The 20,102-nt window shown below is 36.8% G+C and overlaps 1 protein-coding gene across 1 annotated transcript in view; it reads right to left on the bottom strand.

The window, feature by feature from the left end:
- Positions 1-20,102, bottom strand: part of Malrd1 (MAM and LDL receptor class A domain containing 1) — a 475,502-nt gene that overhangs the window by 345,170 nt on the left and 110,230 nt on the right. The window contains exon 14 of the mRNA XM_048367779.1: positions 16,999-17,119. Coding sequence (XP_048223736.1) covers positions 16,999-17,119 — 121 coding nt within the window. The remainder of the gene's footprint in view (positions 1-16,998; positions 17,120-20,102) is intronic.

A 20,102-nucleotide genomic window follows, 5' to 3' on the forward strand; every position in this document is an offset into this window, starting at 1 on the left:
TTGCAAGTATTGCTTTTGTTGTTGTTTCTCATATTTTACCCTTTGTCTCTCAATTTTGGTATTCCCTTTGAATTTCCTAATTCTAATACCAGTACACACTGTTTCCCATACACTCAGATAAGATTACAGAGATAGTGTAGATACAATCACAAGAAGGTGATACACGAACATCATCAATAGTAGAAACTACAGATACACATGGGATGTTGAAAGTAGTTTCAACTCTGATATAACAATCATTTTCATAAAATGGAGTTCATTTCACTTAGCATCATCTTATGGGATCATAAGGGTATAGCTATTGGGCTCTTGTGATCCTCTGTTGTGACTTGCCTAAACCTGTGCTAATTAGTCCCAATAAGGGAGACCATATAGTCCATGTTTCTTTGGGTCTGGCTCACTTCACTTAGTAGAATTTTTTCCAAGTCCTTCCATTTCCTTATAAATGGGGCAATGTCATTCTTTCTGATAGAAGCATAAAATTCCATTGTGTATATGTACCACATTTTCCTGATCCATTCGTCTTTGGAGGGACATCTGGGTTTGTTCCAGATTCTCGCTATGACAAATTGCGCTGCAATGAACATTGTTGTGCTGGTGGCTTTACTTTGATTTTGTTTGTAGTTTTTTGGATAAATACCCAAAAGTGGGGTTGCTGGGTCATAGGGGAGTTCTACATTTAGTCTTCTGAGGAATCTCCACACCAGAGTGGCTGAACCAGTTTACATTCCCACCAAAAATGAATTAGGGTTCCCTTTTGGCCACATCCCCTCCAACAACTGTTATTGTTAGTTTTCTTGATATATGACATTCTTACTGGGGTGAGATGGAATCTCAATGTTGTTTTGATTTGCATTTCCTTTATGACCAGTGATATAGAGCACATTTTCATATGTCTCTTGGCCATTCTCATTTCCTCATCAGAGAATTTCTTTGTAGGTCTTTAGCCCACTTGATGAGTGGGCTATTAGTTCTTTGCGGTTTTGTTTTGGAGGAAAGTAATTTTTTTAGTTCTGCATATATTTTAGATATGAGGCCTTTGTCCATTGAATGGCCAGTAAAGATCTTGTCCCAGTCTGTGGGCTTTCTGTTTATCTTGCAAGCTATGTCCTTTGCCATGCAGAAGCTCTGCAGTTTGATGCAGTCCCATTTGTCCAACCTTTCTTTGATTTGTAGCCTTTCTGGGTCTTTGTTCAGGAAGTTCCATCCTGCGCTAAGGAGCCCAAGTGTTTCTCCTACTTCTTCCTTTAGTGTTTTCAGGGTGTCTGTTTTGATTTCAAGGTCTTTAATCCATTTGGAATTGATTTTGGTGCAGGGTGATATATAAGGATCTAGTTTTAGTTTGTTGCATGTGTTGAGCCAGTTTTTCCAGCACAATTTGTTAAAGAGGCTATTTTTCTTCCAAACTATTGTCTTAGCCCCTTTATCAAATATTAAGTAGGCGTAGTTCTGGGGGTTCAATTCTGGGTCTTCAATTCTGTTCCATTGGTCTTCAGACCTGTTCCGGTGCCAATACCAAGCTGTTTTTATTACTATAGTTTTATAATACAGCTGGAAGTTGGGTATTGTAATTCCTCCAGCACTGTTCTTTCTGCTTAGGATTGTTTTTGCTATTCTAGGTCTTTTATTGTTCCATATGAACTTCTGGATTGCTTCCTCTATTTCATCAAAAAATGGTGTTGGGATATTAATGGGTATTGCATTGAATTTGTAGATAGCCTTTGGCAATATTGCCATTTTGATTATATTAATCCTCCCAATCCAGGAGCATGGGAGGTTTTTCCATTTCCTTACTTCCGACTTAATTTCGTTTTCAAAGGTTTTAAAGTTCTCCTCAAAGAGGTCTTTCACTTCTTTGGTTAAGGTTATTCCTAGGTATTTTATGTTTTTGGAGGCCATTGCAAAGGGGGTTGCTTTCCTGATACCAGCCTCGGTCTTCGGGTAGTTAGCATACAGAAAGGCCATTGATTTTTTGAAAGTTTATTTTATATCCTGCAACTTTGCCAAAGTTTTGGTTAAGCTCTAGTAGCTTGGGGGTAGAGTCTATGGGATTCTTTAGGTATAGGATCATGTCATCTGCGAAGAGAGAGAGTTTAACTTCATCTTTACCTACTTGGATCCCCTTTATATTTTCTTCTTGCCTGATTGCTCTGGCTAGGAATTCTAGTACTATGTTGAAGAGCAGGGGAGAGAGTGGACATCCCTGCCTTGTTCTTGATTTTAAAGGGAATGGCTTTAGTTTTTCACCATTTAGAGTTATGCTTGCTGTTGGTTTGTCATAAACTGCCTTGATTATATTCAGGAGTGTTCCCTGGAATCCCAGTTTTTCCAGGGCTTTTAGCATAAATGGGTGCTGGATTTTATCGAACGCTTTTTCCGCATCCAGAGATAAAACCATGTGGTTCTTTACCTTGCTCCAGTTGATGTGGTGGATTACATTAATTGACTTGCATATGTTAAACCAACTTTGCATCCCTGGGATGAATCCAGTTTGATCGTGGTGTATGATTTTTTTGATGACCTGTTGAAGTCGATTGGCCAGAATTTTGTTGAGAATTTTTGCATCTATGTTCATCAGGGAGATTGGTCTGTAGTCCTCTTTCCGTGATGAGTCTCTGCCTAGTTTTGGGATGAGGGTTATACTGGCTTCATAGAATGAGTCTGGTCGTGAAGATTCTCTTTCAATTTCATTGAAGAGTTTGAGAAATATTGGAGTGAGTTCTGTTTTGAAGGCCTTGTAGAATTCTGCAGTGAATCCGTCTGGACCTGGGCTTTTCTTGGATGGGACTTCATTTATTGCCGTTTCTATTTCAATACTGGATATGGGTCTGTTTAGAAGGTTTAAATCTTCATGGTTGAGTTTGGGGGTATCAATTTTTTCTAGGAAATCATCCATTTCTTCAAAGTTCTCAAATTTGTTGGCATAAAGGTTTGTAAAATAGTCCCTTATTATTTTCTGAATTTCGGTTATTTCTGTGGTGATGTTACCTGTTTTATCTCTTATCTTGTTTACTTGTGTGTGCTGCCTTTGTTTTTTGGTCAGGTTTGCCAGGGGTCTGTCTATCTTGTTGATTTTTTCAAAGAATCAACTCTGTTTTGTTGATTCTTTCGATGGTTTTTTTCGTCTCTAATTGATTTATTTCTGATTTGATTTTAATTATTTACTTCTGTCTATTGACTTGGGGTTTGGCTTGTTGTTCTCTCTCAAGGAAATTAAGGTGCTTCCTTAAATTATTGAGTTGCTGATTCTCCAGTTTGTTGATGTATGTACTCAGAGATATAAATTTTCCTCTGAGTACTGCCGTTGCTGTGTCCAAAGAAGCTGGTACATTGTGTCCTCAACTTGGTTGAATTCCATAAACATTTGAATTTCCTTTTTAATTTCTTCAATGACCCTCTGATGGTTCAGCAGTGTGTTGTTTAGTCTCCATGAATTGTAGCAATTTCTGTGGTGGCTGGTTGAGTTGAGCTCTAATTTTATTCCGTTGTGGTCTGAGAGAATGCAGGGAATGGTTTTGATACTTCTGAATTTGTACAGATTTTCTTTGTGCCCTAAGATGTGATCTATTTTGGAGAACGTTCCATGTGCTGCCGAAAGGAATGTGTATTCTGTCCTTGCTGGGTGGAATATTCTGTAGATGTCGATTAAGTCTAGTTGGTCTATGCAATTGTTTAGTTCTGTGGTTTCTTTGTTCAGTTTTTGGCGTGTTGATCTGTCCTGAGGTGATAGTGGAGTGTTAAAGTCCCCAACTATCAATGTGTTTGGGTCTATGGGTGATTTTAGAGCCAGTAGTGTTTGTTTGATGAAGTTGGGTGCTCCTGCATTTGGTGTGTAGATATTTAGGATGGTTATTTCTTCCTGTAGGAGAGATCCTTTTACTAGTATGTAGTAACCTTCTTTGTCTCTTCTTACCTTTTTTAATTTGAAGTCAATTTTGTCTGATACTAGGATTGCAACTCCAGCCTGCTTATGGGGGCCATTTGCTTGATAGATTTATTTCCAGCCTTTCACTTTTAGAAGATGTTTACTTTTGCTGGATAGATGTGTCTCTTGGAGGCAGCAGAAAGATGGATCTTGATTTTTTTTTTTTTTTTTTTTTTGGCCAGTCCTGGGCCTTGGACTCAGGGCCCGAGCACCATCCCTGGCTTCTTCCCGCTCAAGGCTAGCACTCTGCCACTTGAGCCACAGCGCCGCTTCTGGCCGTTTTCTGTATATGTGGTGCTGGGGAATCGAACCTAGGGCCTCGTGTATCCGAGGCAGGCAATCTTGCCACTAGGCTATATCCCCAGCCGGGATCTTGATTTTTGATCCAATTTATGAGCCTATGTCGTTTGATTGGAGAATTAAGTCCATTAATGTTGACAGTTAGGATTGAGAGGTGATCGTTTGTTCCTTTCATTATCACTATCTTGTTTAAAGCTGTGTCTTCCCATTTCTTGATCTGATGTTTACTAATTAGGGTTCATTTTTCTGTCTGTATTGGGATCGTGATTATTTTCCCTGTATAGTACATCTGTAAGGATTTTGTGTAAAGCTGGTTTGGTGGAGATATATTGTTTCAGTTTTTCCTTATTGTGGAAGACTTTTATTTGACCTTCAGCTAGGAAGGAGAGTTTGGCTGGATACAGAATTCTTGGTTGGTAGTTATTTTTATTTAGAGTTTGGTATACTTCATTCCAGGCTCTCCTTGCTTTCATGGTCTCTGCTGAGAAGTCTGGGGTAATTCTGATTGCTTTTCCTTTATATGTGATTGTTTTCTTTGCCCTAACAGCTTTGAGTATTTTTTCCTTGCACTCTGCTGAAGCTGTTTTGATCACAATATGACGGTGGGATGTCCTATTCTGGTCTGGTCGATTTGGGGTTCTAAATGCTTCGTGTGTCTGTATAAGCCTTTCCTTCTGGATATTTGGGAAGTTCTCAGCTAATATTCTGTAAAATAGGTTGCCTATCCCATTAACCTCTTTCTCCAAGTTTTCCTCAATACCTATTATCCTTAAATTGGGCTTCCTGATCGTGTCTTGAATCGCCTGTAGCGATCTGTTTTGTTGATTGGACTGGATTTGTATTGATTTTTGATCTTTCTCCATAGAGTCTAAGGAATCTTCAGCTCCTGAAATACGATCCTCTGCTACAGTTAGTCGGGACTGTAGGCTAGTTACTTGATTTCGAATCTCTTTTGCTTCTGACTGGTCTTTCCTGATAATTTCCATGTCATTTCTTAGGTCTTGTATGGACTTCTTTACTTCATTAACTTCATTACTTCTCTCAAATCTTTAAGCTGGTTAGCTATCTTTTCATTTGACTCTTGAAGTTCATTTATCTTTCTATTTATGGATGCCATGAAATTCTCCATTAAGTTTTGCTTTGCCTCCTCATGCTCTAGAATAATTGACTGAAGAGATTCGAACTTTGCACTTATCATGTTTATCAGTAGACTCTGTAGAGCATTTTGAGGGTTCTCTTCTATGTCTTTGATTGGCTGCTCTGCTTCCTGCTTGTTTTGAGGGGGAGATAAGACTTCATTGTTTGCCATCCTTCTTGTGTTTCTTCTGCCCATTTGAATTGGGGATGCCAGTCTACCAGCACCTGTGAGCACCGTTTAAGACCCAACGCAGCCCTTACTAAGCACTGTTGTGTAAATCTTACAAGTTCACAATTATGTACAGATACCCTGTATACCTGTCTATAAAATTAGATTTGGTGTTCCTAAAGAGTACAATCTCAACATAACAACTGATCCTGCGCCCTGTATTCAGTAGTTGCTTATTTACTGTTACAACCCTATACGCAATTCTTGTTTTTATACTAAGTTCTTTTAGGACTGGCTTTCTCTATGAACCCCTTTGATTCACTCTTATTAAGCTGGGATACCCTCTATCCAATAACCAGGATTCATTGGAGACTGGAAGTCCAGGCAGTAAGTCAGGAGAGTAAGTTGGAGGTAGTAAAGAGAATAGAGTAAAATGTATTGGGTAGGGGAGGTGGTGATTTTGGTTTAGTTTCATTGACGTGGAAGTGTTGAGAAGAGTAGAATCAGTAGAGAGAATAAGGTTGCAATGATAGATAATGGAGAGTTAGCAGAAAAGAGTGGAGGTGTTCTTCATAGAGAAGTAAGTTTTAAAGAAAGAGAATGCAGAGAGAGAAATAAAGTAAAAGTAGTGGGAGACAGACGCACACAACAGAGAATAATTATTTAAAAAAGAAGATAAAATAAAAAGGAAAAAAAATTTAAAAATCAGCAAAGGAACAACCCAAACAAACAGAAAAGAAAAAAAACTTGATAAAACACACTCGTAAAAATAGAAAACATGGGGGAAAAAAAAGACGACGTTTCTGAATTGAAAAAATAATTTTTTTTTAAAGTTTAAGAAATGTTGAAAAGACAAAGAAAAAAAAATGGAGTCTTCTTTGTTTGGGTCGTGTTTCCCCAGTCTCTGGTTTCCTTATGATGGTCTGCAGTCTATATTCCTGATTTTCTGGGTTTGGCAGAATTCAGCTTGCTCCTCTGTTTGCTGCAGGGCCGTGGCCTTTACAGACTGCCTTTGAATAGGCTGTGAACTCAGCAGGGAGGGGCGCCTCTGGCCTCTTTTACCCAGCTGAGAGGTGCTTGCCTGTGCAAGGCTTCTGCCTCCTGGACCGGTTGGCCTCTTTCTCAGAGGTGGCTTTGGAAAGCAGCTCCTTTTCGGGCTGGGAATTGGGCTTCCTCTGTGACGGGACCGTTTAACTCTCTCAGGAACCTCAGTCTGGTGTTTTTCTGCTGCTGGGAGCTGGTGGCTGTTTTTGCTTTAAACTTAGAAGTTCCTGCGGGCAGGGCGGGGCACCTCTGGCTAAGCCAGGCCCAGGGCACACCTCCCACCTGGGCAGGGGGTGTTCTCCTGGGCAGAGTCGGCTCTTGCTGATTGGTCCCTCTTGCCCTTTTCAAAGATGGATAATTTGACCTCACTTTTCCCAAGCCCGCTTTAGTTCCAATCTGGTCTGACCCTATGCCAGTGGCAAAGATGGCGCTTTGCTCTGGTGGTGGGGGCAGGGCTGCCTTGCCAGAGTTGCTTTGTGGTCACGAGTGAGAATAACTTTCGTGGGTACTCACGCTTTCTCAGCGATTTCAGGTCGTCTGTGCTCAGGCGCTGGTGGGTCTCCGCTGTGTGATTTACCTCTGTGGAGTGCGGGTTGTTGTGATGGGCACTGTGCCGGTGCCGCAGACACTGGTGGGGCGGTGGGAAACCGCCCAGAACTCAAATCTGTGTTTTCAGATGTGCAAAGTCGGTTTTTCCTTCCTGGCCCGAATCCCTGTACTGTTACAACTTAGGCTGGTTGTATTTCTAGTGGTAAAAGTTTCTAAGGGGTGAGAAATCTGCCGTGCTGGAGGGAGCTGAGCTATTGCACTGCAGCTGCTCTGCTGTCTTACCGGAAGTCTCCACTTTTTTTTTAATTTGGTAAACGGCTGTACAGGCAAGTATAGACAATCTGAATATCAGTACTATATAACACTTGACTCCTAGTATTATTTTGTTTCTCCAGGCACTCTTCCTGAATAAGCATAACACCATTTACATCAGAGATGCAAAATTAACTCCCAAAGGGAATTTTCCTATTAACTTGCTTACTTATATTTTATCAGTTCACTTCTGTAATTGTAAACTCTGCTCCCAGAAAACTTCTGTGCCTTGTAGAATTTCCACTGGAACTCAAGTAGTGTCTTTACTTTCACAATTCCACAAAATTCCCTCCATCCTCACTCATTCTGTGTTCCTTCTTTCAGAGTTTTACCATGTCTTCCCTGCTCCCCTTTACAGCAAAATCACCTTCTCTATACCAGTGACAATTCTTACAGATATTTCCTGTCTTCTCATTTTAATTGTAAACTATTCTCCACTACAGAGAAAATAAACTAAACATCTTTGAATCTTCCACACCATTTCTTGTAGCATTACCCCCCATTATCATCACTATTATTTGATTAGAAATAGAGTAATTATGGACTCTTCCATAGGCACGTTTATATTCTCTATGTTCTTTTTTCACTAGTAGAAATATATCTGTCTATATCCACTACACTAAACAATAATGAAAACATTTAGATGCTATTTAAATGTGGTCACTAAGAACTTAAGAAATATAAAACTATTTTAATACCTTCCTTCCAAATCTCTATATACACGAGGAATATGTTCCATTATTAGAACCTTATGTGTGTCATCTCCTAGAAGAGTCAGTAGGCAAAATGAAAACTACCCTGATCCATTTTGCATCTTTTAGATTTCTTTAAATGAATACCTAAAGAGAGGCAGTCTCAGAAGAAAGTGTATGCTTCCACTGACTATGTGGCAAAGTTCTGTGGCATTGTCTAGCACAACTGGAGCTAAATAAGGAATGACTGGCATACTATGTTTCTATTTCACATACATTGCTAACTAACCTGAAAGCAGAAACAAAATGGACAAGAGAAGTAGAGAAAAGGACTGAATTTGCTAAGAAAAAAAACCAACTGTAATTTCTAATTTTTAACGTTCAGAGTAAAAATGAATAATGTTCTTGCTGAAAATAATATCCTAAATGAGCTCAAAGTGATGTCATAGAAATAAATCACTCCATAGACATCATTAATATATTAAAATTTAATCTTAAATGTTATAGAAAAGGACCTAAGTAAATATCCAGATTTTAATCTCAATAGAATTCTCAAGCAGAACCCTTAATTTTCCTTAGTGTCCAAAGACTGATTAAAATATCCATAGGTTGTTTACTATATTTTCCATGTCTATGGAGATATTTTTCATTTTTCCCTCAGTGAACAATGATGTCCCTATGTCAGATTTAGTGGATTTTTTCTTTACTTCTTGAGGATATGTGACAGAAACAATGAGCCTCTGCCAGAAACAACCTTCCATTGTATTTTTATGTTTACATCCTTTCAAAGGTTTCCTAATTGAGTCTATATTTTCACCATAAGGATAATGAGGAGAATCTTCTTTAATAATAACAAAATATAACTTGATAGGCTATTGCTATAGACTTACTTATCCATATGCTTAAAAAAAAGGATGATGTTCAATTATGATCAAATTTAGGTGGGAAAAAAGTCCTCTCTTGAATTCAAGAAATAGATGAGCACAAAGAATGGTAGCTTATTTCCACCTATTATTAAATAAAAAGTAATTTTTGAATGATAACGACAGACATATTATAGGAACCCTTTCATTTTAGAATTATGTTTAAATCTCACCATGAAGACCCTCTCAAAATCATTTTTAAGGACCAGGGACAGTTGCCAAGCAAGAACAATGTCCTGGGGCTGAGGATATGGCCTAGTGGCAAGAGTGCCTGCTTCATATACATGAGGCCCTGGGTTCGATTCCCCAGCACCACATATACAGGAAATGGCCAGAAGTGGCACTGTGGCTCAAGTGGCGGAGTGCTGGCCTTGAGCAAAAAGGAAGCCAGGGACAGTGCTCAGGCCCTGAGTCCAAGCCCCAGGACTGGCCAAAAAAAAGAACAATGTCCTGATTTCAACCACTAATAGCACCGAAGTAAAGCAAAACTATGTAAAACATCCTCAGAAAATACATGAAGAAGACATGACCCTGGTTTATACTCCTTGTTATGGGAAATTCAAACTTTCTCCCATTGAACTTTTATTTATTTATTTTTTTCAGGTTTTTTTTGTTTTTGCTTTTTTTTTTTTTTGCCAGTCCTGGGCCTTGGACTCAGGGCCTGAGCACTGTCCCTGGCTTCTTTTTGCTCAAGGCTAGCACTCTGCCACTTGAGCCACAGCACCACTTCTGGCCATTTTCTGTACATGTGGTGCTGGGGAATCGAACCTAGGGCTTCATGTATAAGAGGCAAGCACTCTTGCCACTAGGCTATATCCCCAGCCCCCATTGAACTTTTATAATGAAAGAAAATATGTGTCTCAATGCAGAATAAAATAATTGCTATCATTCTGTAATTAAAGTGTGAAATACATGAAACTGTCCCAAGCAACTATACATATGAAATCACTCAGACTGCATTCTTCATCTCAGTGATGGAAATGGCAAAGTAATGTCTACTTTCTTGAATTTGGCAGAGGTAGTAGTTTGGAGGAAATATATACCAATATCTAGGATTGAATGAAGGCTTCAGAGAAATAATAAATCATTCCTTTTCCCTTGGCTCCACCTGCCTTTGCTCAGGCTTTTTTCAATTCAAGTATTAAGTAAAATTATGTTTGTCTCATGGGTAGAGAAGAAAGTAGAAAGCATCAAATAGTGTAGCTTTTGTTAAAACACACCTATTTAGACTAAACATTTTGAGGCAGAAATAAATTATAGTCCTCAGAAAATGTTTGGAAATGTTAAAACATCTATACAACCTGTAGAAATGTTTACATTTTACGTTCTCAATTTTAACACATATCATAAGACAGAACAAAATAGTTGATACATGACTTTTCATCCTATGAGGATATAAAAAATGAGAATGATTACCCAATGTACAAAAGAACTACTCTCTTCCTTTCAGAAAACAAATTACTTGTTGGCAAAGGAAAATAATTATAAATAATACTGCAATAACTATGAAATATAAAAGCAAATTTCAAAGTAGGCCTGGTGACAACATTTACCACTAATACCAAATAAACAATTTAACATTCTAGTCTATGTGTAGTTTTCATTATCTAGAAGAATAGAGAGAAAGACAGTAAGAGAGACCGAGAGACTGAGAGGGAGAGAGGGAGAATGATATAACAGGGAGGGAAAGAGGGAGAAAAGGAGAAAGAGATAAAGAGACACAGAGAAGGAAGGATAGGATCAGTGTCACTTAGAAATAGAAATCAAATCGGATGAAAGATGGTTGTGAAACTGAAGAAAAACTAGAATAAGTAGAATTAAAATATTAAATGTTGTTCCTTTTTTAGGCTGTTTTATGCTCAGGCATAGAACCCCTGACAATGGTGTTGCTTTTTCTCTTGATAGACCCTCTGTGTCTTCAAGAACTGAAGTTTTTCGCTAGAAAACCACTGTGCTACTTCAGTTCAATGTTGGGATTTTAATATGAATTCTATTTAACCAATCTATGGCAAAGCCAAGGTGGGATGAAGTTCTAAATTCTTCACAGCACCTTTAACTCAGCTAAGCTCATTGACAGAAACTTTAATGAAAAGATTCGTAAAAATGGAGTACAGAATCAATACGTATCTAAATAAACAGATTCACAGCTTAAAATTAGCTCCCCATCCCCCCACCTCTACTGCCACCCCTTCCCAGACCCCCACTCCAAAGGAAAGGAAGGCAAAGAAAATAAAAATGTGATTTTAAAGATCTGTTAATTTGTTATTTTTTAAAAATATTTAATTGGGACTTTATGTAAACTGTGATCAACATTTCTTTTATTAAATTGTTTTTATTTGAAAAAGCTAAAAGCAGACAGGTATTGGTTAAGTAAGTCAGGCAATGAGTGCATTTCCTTTCACACAGTATCACCACTTCCCTATCTCCCTCTCATTTAATTTTTTTTAATGGTTTAGTTAATTTTACTGGTTTAACATTTGGAGATGTGTCTAAATTTTCTGCAGGTCCCAAGAACACCATTTTAGGGCACTTTATTAAGAACACAGAATAGATTATGAAGTTGTCACTCTTTATGCAATTCACAATTCATAAAAAGAAAAAATCTATTATTCATAAAAGCAACAAAATATATTATGCAGATGGTTTGGCATATATGCAGCAGAAGCCTAGCAACAACTCAGGGAAACCTTGTAACAAGAACATTTTTGAAGGGATAGGGTTAAATTTGTCCAAACAATAAACCTCACACCCCAGTGATAGCTTTGGTGCATTAAGTAATTGGAGTCCAAGAAGGGTCTGAGAGAGACATTCCAAAGAATGTTCCTTGATACTCCAAACATAATCGAGGCCAAGTCACTCAAAGAGCAGACGAAGAAAATCCATAGGTACTAAGACAACTGTTCTCTTTTTATATGACACTAACATACTTATGGCTATTATGATTCTATTTTAGACAAGTTTTTTGTTTTGTTTTCTTGGAGTGCAAGGGACTGAACCTACAATCATAAGTCCCTTGTCTTGTCACCTTCCATGTTTCTTTAAGGTCTATAAAACTGTCTTTTATTTTATTTTTAATTTTTTGGGCAGTACTGAGGCTTGAACTCGAGGCTTGGGGCTGTCCCTGACCTTTTTATGTCCAAGTTTAGTGTTCTGCCACTTAAGCCACAGCTCCACTTCTGGCTTTTTGGTGGTTAACTGGAGTTAAAGAATCTCATGAACTTTCATGCCTAACTTGGCTTTGAAATGCAATTCTTAGATCGCAGCCACCTGAATAGGATTCTAGGCATGAGCCATTGGCACCCAACTATTTTTTATTATTATTAAATTTATTTTTATGCTATCTTTAAATAGTTATACAAAGGAGTTTCCATGCGGCACATCAATTTATGGGCATAATGGCAACTCTACTTATCCCCTCCAGTGGTGCAGTCCCCATTTTACATATCCACATGAAGTATTATGACTGCATTAACCCAACATTCTGGGTCTCTTCCATTCACTAGACCTATTCCAGTATTCAGCATGCAATTATAAAGGCCTAAGAACAGAGTGAAAAATCTTTGTCGTTTGATGTGCTAAGAGGGTACTAACAAAATATTCAAAATATTTTAGATTTGATAGTCTATAATCACAGCCATTCCAGAGAAGGTAACAAAAATCAATATTTATCAATAAACATTAGTGAAAATTAGTGAGAGCCTTACTTAAAATAAACTAAGAGATTACTCCTTGTAAAGGAGAAAATATAATTGCATTCTGGACGTACTTGCAAAATATAACTATTTTGGTTATAAAACCATTGCTTGCTCAGTAATAATTCATGAAATTTTAGCCTAATTAGATTTATGTTTTAACCACCTCACTTGTCATTTGCTGTATTTATTAAGATTACTTTTTTTTGGTTAAAATATTCATAGCTTAAGCAGCATCATTTTTTTAAAAATGTAATTGAGGAAGTGTGAATGCAGATGCAGATCAGTTGCTCTGTAAAACCTGGTGCCCACTAGCAGTGTTCACACTGTTCACTGTGCCTGGAACTTGTGTTGACACTAGAATCATTTCTGAGTTTTGTTACTAACTATGAGTAAGTATTACAACTGCTTTCAGTTTCTCCCTTTCATTTGGCTTTTTTTTTTTCAAAGCATATCTTTAAATATTACAGTGTCCTCTTCTGAGGAGGAATTTTGTAGTCAGATGGTAAATGTCCTTGCTCTTTTATTTTTTTTAATTAAAAATGTCAGATTTCCTGTTATACCCTGGGAACTAAGACCATTGGACATCATTGTGTAGAGACTTTTGCATGAATGGATGAGCAAACCAGAGAACAGAGTGAGTGCAATGAATGGTGGGAAAAGAAGCCTCCACCTCCAAGTGTGCCGTTTTCATCTTTGCAATAAACAAAATCTTAGATAATGCAACTTTGTATAATTTAAATTTAGTAGTATGTACTTGGACTGTCCCTTTTTTAAAAGTGAGGATTTGTATTTTCTCCTTTAGTCTTTTTGATGATAATTAACCTGAGGGTTTGTTTTTTAGTTTTAGTGTCCAAAATGGCTATTGTATAGTTTTCTTGGAAGGAAGTTTGAGTGGATGTCAGACACTCAAATGTATAAGGTAGAAGCAATTTCCCAGAAGCATCTACTCTGGCCAGGAGCCTTGGGAGCATCTGGGCTGTTCCAAGGCTCTTCTCCCTCACTTCCCATCCACTTTCAAAAGTGATCTTCATTATAGAAAAATACACATAGGGTAAAAAAGAAGAGGGTAGTTAAAAGCAAAATCTAATCATCATCCTTCTATGTTGAAATAACCAATGTTAATATTTTGATAAATATCATTTGTCCTTTTACTTTGCTAAATATGTATATTTTTATAAAATGAGCTCATATTGTGCACACTGTTTTGTAACCTGCTTTTTTCACTTAACAATATATTGTGAACATCTTTCCCAGGTCAAAAAAAAACAACAACAACAAACCATTGCTTGTTCAGTAATAATTCATGAAATTTTAGCCTAATTAGATTTATGTTTTAACCACCTCACTTGTCATTTGGGTTGATATTCATATAAAAGAATTCTGATTTAATTGAGGAAAATAGTTCTTTGTAGATGATAAAGTCTTGTCAGGGATTTGCTAAGGTTAACTTTAGTTCAAAATTGTTATCTATACTTTTGCTTCTCAGGGTTTAATGATAAACTCAATAAGTACACTGAATTTGTTTGGGGGCTAGTGTGGATTCAGAGACAAGAAAGTCACTCAGACCTGCCCTGCCTCTCTGCATGGGGCTGGTCATTAAGAAACATTGCCTGAAAGTAGGTCATCTTTCAGCTGCTATTTTTGTAACCACCTATATCATGTAGAGCTTGGATGAAATGTTTTCCTCTTGTTAATCTGTCTTTGATTACAGAAGTACAGGCTGTGGTTATTAGGATAAATTGGAAAAAATATACCTTCCTGTGCCTACATCTCCAATAATATTCTCTGTAATGTCAACATTAGTGCCTTTCTTTTATTCCATTTCCAGTGATGTGATATGAGGTCTGAATTTTAAAAAATACAAATTTAACTGCACTTAACAGTAAGGTAATTCTGGACAACCTTTAAAAACTCATTAGTCATTGAATCATTATGCTTCTTCTTCCTCAATATCTATCAAAGCCATAGATAACCACACCTCCCACAGAGAGAGAAAGAGAGAGATAGAGAAAAAGGGAGAAAGAGAGAGTGGAGAGGAAGGGAGGTTTATATGTACATTGGATATACATTGTGACACACAAGATCTTGACACATAGAATTACAGAATCCATAAAATAAAAATCTCTTTAATAAAAACCATCAATGAAAAACAATACTCATAATAGCTGAGATGTGGAATCACCATAGATACCCAACAATGGATAAGAAATGTGGTATACATACATAATGGAGTATAACTGAACTATTAAAAAGAATCACTTTCAGCAGTATGGGTGAAACTTAAGGGTATTGGGGGCAATGGAATAAGTCAGAAACAGGAAAGAAAAACATATACAGGCTGTTCTCTCATTTGTGAATGTTAAAAGAAATGTCAAATGGAAAATACACCAGAGACTACTAAAGACTGAGTAGGCTGGAGAGGGAAGACAAAGGACAAGACAGATACCAAAATACACTTAGACTGAGGTAGTGAGTTCCCAGGTTTTATAGTACAGTAGATCATAATCTGTTGTATACTTTATAAGTCACAACAAGAGAAGAGCTTGAAGGTTCCAAAGAAAGCATAATGATGAGAATATATAACATCTATTACTCTAATTTTAATTCATACATATTGTATAAATGTATTGAAATATCACATTGTGCCTCAAATAAGAATATTCATTATATATTAACAAGTTTACTTTCATCTAGTTTTCAACCCATTGTGCTCTGTCTCATACTCAGAAATGTAAGTAAAAATATACAAACACATATACATACATACATAAATATCATATACATATTTCTACTATGTTGCTGGTGCCCATGCTGGTCTCCTGTTCTTTGGGCTCAAGCAGTTATCCTTATTCTGCCTCAGTAATCTGAATAGATGGGACTAGGCCATCACCCTTGGCTCTATAGCACTCTTGATTAGCTGCTAAAAGAACATGACATTCCCATTCCCATAAGTGTTAGAAATATAACCACAGGATGCATTGCATGTAAATATTTCCATATAGGATAATTAGGAAATAACGTGTGACAACTTTAGGAAACCATTGCTATTGTTATGTTCTTATTGCCAGGGGTAGAAATGACAGTTTCAGGGCTGGGAATATGGCCTAGTGGCAAGAGTGGTTGCCTTGTATACATGAAGCCCAGAGTTCGATTCCCCAGCACCACATATATAGAAAACGGTCAGAAGTGGTGCTGTGGCTCAAGTGGCAGAGTGGTAGCCTTGAGCAAAAAGAAGCCAGGGACAGTGCTCAGGCCATGAGTCCAAGGTCCAGGACTGGCAAAAAGAAAAAAAAATGACAGTTCCACCTATTAGTGCTAGGATTATAAACTAATAGAGATTACAGCAAGTACTTTTCTAAAGCATGTCTAGAGTCTCAATAACTGCTATATATTCAAACGATCTATCTGACCATTTGGGATTATTTTACATTCCAATCTGTCTTGCTATGGATATTTTTAGTAAAAATATCAGCAAAACTCAATGTATTCTTTGAAAGTGTTAATACTGTCTTTGGAGTGTAAACAGAGGGTTGCGTGTGAATGTGTAAGTATGTGTCTGCACGTGCACATGCATGCCAGTCCTGGAACTTGAATTCGAGGCCTGAGTGTTATCCCTGAGCTTTTGTTCAAGGCTAGTGCTCTACCACTTAAACCACATATACATTTCTGGCTTCTTTGGTAGTTGAATGGAAATAGACTTTCCTGCCTACCCTGGATGAACCATGATCCTCAGATCTCAGCCTCCCAAGTAGCTAGGATTATAAGCATGAGCCACTGGCAGTTGGCTTGAACAGAGAGTATCTTAAGATCATGTTTTCAATTTCTGGCTAGCTTTTTCCAAACATAATAATTTTCCCCTAAACTCCTAGGTGATTCTGAAGTATGAATTTCATTACATGCTCACCAGAAATGCCAAATATAATTGAGAGGGAAGTTAATTTTTATAGAATCGTTTTTAAAACACGTAAAATAATTAAAATTCTTTTACAACTTTTATAATAAAAAAACCATATATGACAATTTTAAGTTCATGAGTAAAATCTCTGGCTTATTATTAGAAAATGCCTAAGATCTAGACTGTGAAATGTCATATTTTATCTTTTTTTAAATTCTAGGTTTTAAGTATCAAGAATATAAAAATAATGACAATCTTTATTAAGAATTAGTGCTTCTGATATAGTTTATGTCTTGATCTGAGGAAGGACTGATTAATTCAATGTTGAGATTGTAATTATAAAAGGAAGGAACTCACCTGCATTTTGTGTGCTGGTGCCTGGGAGTGACTTACAGGAAATTTCACACTCCTGGGAGACACTGATGTCATCTACAGCAATGATAGCATTTGATGACAAAACTGTAGCTTCTAAAATTAACTACAATTAGAGAAAGATAGAATTGTGAGTAATCTGTCACAAAGGTAAAATCTCACAACATTTTCCTTCTGTGAAAGAATTTATTTACACCTGTCCTCCTTTCCAAGCTAATTTTACAAAAGTGTTTTTATCAGAACATTCAAATTATAAATTTGGGAAGTCATAACTGCTTTGACAGCCTCTCATATGTGCTAAATATCTTAGGTAACCTTGTTTCAATTAAAAATTGTAACATTCATCACTAGTGAAGGGCTTTCTTCCCAATGGAGCCATTAATGGTCATATGCATTTGAAATGAGCTCCTTGGGGTTAATCAACTGTGTAGCTTATAACTCAATTTAATTGAAATATGAATTCATTTGTAATAGATTAGCTGGAATTAGTGATTCATTTCTATATCAGAATATTTTAATATGTATATATATTCATATGCAACCATATTATGTGTACATCTACAAACACTTACTATGCTAAAGTATAAAATAATTAGCCACATACAATGGTTAGTCATATTCATCTGAACTTGGAGGCATCTGTTTAAATATAATTTATTCTAACAATTCAAATAATGCCTGATATAATTTGTTTCCTTTCCTGTTAACCATTCACATTATTATGTTGTTCCACCAAGAGAGTCAGAGAGAGATGGAGAGGAAGATTATTTATGGGGCTGCCTAGCAGACTACAAGCAGACTACAAATACTGTATTTCAGAAGTCACTCTCACTTCTTTGCCTTTGGGTGAGAAATCTAACTGTAAGGAATTTGAGCTGCCTCTCCTTAAATTGAGTCATAAGGCCCCCATATGATATGTCCTATCCCATTCCTGGAGGAAAGGAATCCTACAGAGAGAGAGACCAAGAAAAGTCTGAAAAGAGACTCTGTTAGGTTCCTGTCAATGTATTAGTCTTAGGTCACAATTCTTGTTTCTTATCACACTGAATAGACATAACTATTCTTCTTTGAACATGAAAATAAAAACAGAAGTTTCCCTAAGTCATGGGCCATTTCTAATGGCCTATATACAGCATCTGTAAGCAAACCTTTTTCTGCTTTGCTCTTAATAATGAGTCTCAGTGTAAGTGCCATACCCATGATCACTGTGGTGGTGAGGAAAGGAACTAATTTTTCCTGCTACACTTAATTAAATACATTAATAACTGAACTGTATTTTAAGTGCTATCTAATACATAAGTATGATATACTAAAATTATCAAAGGAAAACATTCTATTTCTTTTGCCAACAATATAGGACTGAAAGTTGAAAAAGTACTCCATGGGTAGGTAATCATAAACCAAAATCATAGTTGATACTCAAGATTCTTCCTCAAAAAACTGAGTTAAGAATTAATGCAAAGAGATGTGCAAGGATGTGACATGTTTAGAAAACTTTGAAAGGGTGTTGTGGGAGTATTTTAATAGAACAACAAATATATCAGGCAACAGATGGAATAAATCCATTACATGGATCTCATAATTTTTGCAGAGAGCAACTGAATGACATGTGAAATAGTGTAAGCTTTGCATTTACACAAGACACATTGCTACACATGGGGAGACATGGATGGCAATGCTTACTTCAAGGCTGGTTTTGACAGCAAATGACTAGAAACACATATGAATGTATAAATAAATGGTCATGCACAAATGCCCATTAAGACTTGCATTTATGTACTAATGTGGAAAGATCTTAATCATGCATTTTGAGTTAACAAGTAACTTTCAGGAAAAAAAAAATAGACTAGGATACTACTTAGGCTAAAATCCCAAGGTGCTTTAGATCCTTATATATATGTAGTACACATATGAAACATTCAACAAATAGAAAGTGTACTGAAAGTAAAATAACTGGGACATGAGGCTGGCCATAGGGACTACTGCTTTATTTGAAAATTTTAATACTGCTCATTGAAATGTATTATACAACTTAAGTGGAAAATTCTGACTAGAGCTTTCTTCTGTAAAATCTTGACCAACAAAGAAATCTGGCATTTATACTAAAGGTAGAAAATTATTATATAGGATTTACAAGCATTATATTTATATAAAAGCATTATATTTACAAATATATCATGCTCAATGTAAATTAATAATTATAATTTGAGTAGCTTCAACTTTGAAAGAATTCCCTTTGAAAGAATATAGTCATTATTATAATACAACCTGAGTTGAAGTCAATAGTAAAACTGCTTAATTCTTCAGACTCAATAGATGAGCATTTATTGACTATTATACAGAGTATCCTCAAAGAAATCTAAAGACATCTTAGAGATACTCTCTATGCCTTTGGGAGGAGATGAAGTAGAAACATAAGACAAAAATCATATTGAGAACTTTAAGTATATAATGGGATTCTACTCTTCCATCAGAACAAATGATATTGTAACATTTATAAGGAAATGCAAAGACTTGGAAACAACTCTATTAAGTGAAAGTGAAGCAAGCCAGACCCAAAGAAACATAGGCTGCAAAAGTTCCCTCATTTATTGTTAACTACAATATGTCTATAAATCTATCAGTAAACACACGGGATGGTAAAAGACAAAAAAGTACTTGGACATGATAAGTTATACAAGTCTCTAGATATTCACTCAGTGAGACCAAAGGAGGAAAATCTTAGGAGAGAACCCAAAAAACTCAATAGCAATGTGCATATGATTTTGTAAAATGACATATCAAAATGAATTTCAAGAAATGGAAACAAGGGGGCTGGGGAGATAGCCTAGTGGCAAGAGTGCCTGCCTCGGATACACGAGGCCCTAGGTTCGATTCCCCAGCACCACATATACAGAAAAACGGCCAGAAGCGGCGCTGTGGCTCAAGTGGCGGAGTGCTAGCCTTGAGCGGGAAGAAGCCAGGGACAGTGCTCAGGCCCTGAGTCCAAGGCCCAGGACTGGCCAAAAAAAAAAAAAAAAAAAGAAATGGAAACAAGAAGGCTTTTCGTTCTTTGTTGTTATTTTTGTTTTCTGTACCTTTTGTCTTGT

The sequence above is a fragment of the Perognathus longimembris genome, chromosome 18 (genome assembly GCF_023159225.1).
Source record: "Perognathus longimembris pacificus isolate PPM17 chromosome 18, ASM2315922v1, whole genome shotgun sequence".
Classification (NCBI taxonomy): domain Eukaryota; kingdom Metazoa; phylum Chordata; class Mammalia; order Rodentia; family Heteromyidae; genus Perognathus; species Perognathus longimembris.